Raw genomic sequence first — 1,431 nt, forward strand, 5'->3', positions numbered from 1 at the left:
ACTTCTGAAAACGCTTTTGATCAGAATTTGCACATTGCCTATGTCCTCAAAAATATATTTGAATACCGATGAACAGGGAGGCGGTACAATGGTCTTCCGTCGTTTACCCATGATTGTCTACCCGGCTCTCGGTACCCAGCGTCTCGGGAAGTGATGCATAGAGAAAAGTCCAAACGTCTTGCAGCTCTGAGTCTGGGTCAGTCATCAAAGATCATCTCAAGATCAGTGCTTTCAGAAGTAAAATCAGATTGAACAAGGACAGAAACAATTCATTCGGATCCAGGTCTATCGAATGCATCAATGGATGGACAAGAAAGGGAAGAAAGACCATGGCAGATGGCACGACATCAGATGGTTGACCAAGAGATGGAATTAGAAGATACTAGTAATGATGATTATCCAAGGATCAAAAACATCAAAAAAATCTTTGATCAGTCTCCTAATAATAAGTTTGTTTCGATGGTTATTAAATTATTCTTCAATTGCTTGGTCAAATGAAACTTGGAGAATTGGGTCCGATAGGATTGATTGGGATCATCAAATCATACATGTTACTGGTGGCTCCGATGGTTTAGGTAGAGTAATTACTGAAACTTTGGCTATTAAGAATATGAGGTTTTTTTGGGATATTAGACCTCTTACTGCAAATCCATCTGACTCAGGTTAGCTTTTTTTGGTTATGGACTCACTATTATTCAAATCAAGCTTGTCATTGACTTTGGTTGTCTTTATCTCTAGATGTCCATCACTATGAGTGCGACATATCGGATGCGAAAGCTGTAGAAGCTGTAGCTGATCGAGTCAAAAACGAAGTAGGAGATCCAACAATCATTATCAATAACGTTGAAGTAGCGAATGGAACATTTATCATCGATCTTAATCCTAGTGAAATTCAGCGGTTTGCCACTTTGTCTTATAAACAATCTCATTGGAAATCATAACTGACAATCACGATGTACCTCTTAACCACTTTGTAGGAGCTTTGGAGTGAATATAATGGCTCATTTTCACCTCTTGAAGGCTTTCTTACCAACATTAATTGAACTAAAGAACGGATACATCGTCAGTACGATTTCTATTGTGAATCTTGATATCATCACTAAACTCATCGCGATCATCTGTTTCTACTTGTTCTTGTCATCTCAGGTCACTGTAGCTTCAATTTTAGGCACTTTTGGCGTCTGTCAAGCTTCAGATTACTGTACTTCAAAAGCAGCTGTTTTGAGTTTACATGAATCACTTGAACTAGATTGTAGGTTCCTAAATATCCTCATTCCCACTGTATCTTTCTTTATTGAGTGAACAGAAAGATAGTAACATGAACCAAAAAAATGAATATCAGTGTTCAGGGGTTCGTGCCACTTAAGTAAGTCCAGGTAGATTGGAAACCAAAATGTTTGGACCCTGTAAGTTTTATTATTATTTAAGACC

General features: G+C 38.0%; 1 protein-coding gene across 1 annotated transcript; it reads left to right on the forward strand.

Annotated features, from left to right (window-relative positions):
* Positions 1 to 388: 388 nt before the first annotated feature.
* Positions 389 to 1,225, forward strand: MELLADRAFT_87664 (uncharacterized protein; the record flags this gene model as incomplete). Its single annotated transcript, XM_007410771.1, has 4 exons — positions 389 to 662; positions 739 to 898; positions 981 to 1,080; positions 1,169 to 1,225. The coding sequence occupies 4 exons, from the start codon at positions 389 to 391 to the stop codon at positions 1,223 to 1,225; spliced, it is 591 nt and encodes a 196-aa protein (XP_007410833.1).
* Positions 1,226 to 1,431: the final 206 nt, after the last annotated feature.

The sequence above is a fragment of the Melampsora larici-populina genome (genome assembly GCF_000204055.1).
Source record: "Melampsora larici-populina 98AG31 unplaced genomic scaffold MELLAscaffold_22, whole genome shotgun sequence".
Taxonomy (NCBI): domain Eukaryota; kingdom Fungi; phylum Basidiomycota; class Pucciniomycetes; order Pucciniales; family Melampsoraceae; genus Melampsora; species Melampsora laricis-populina.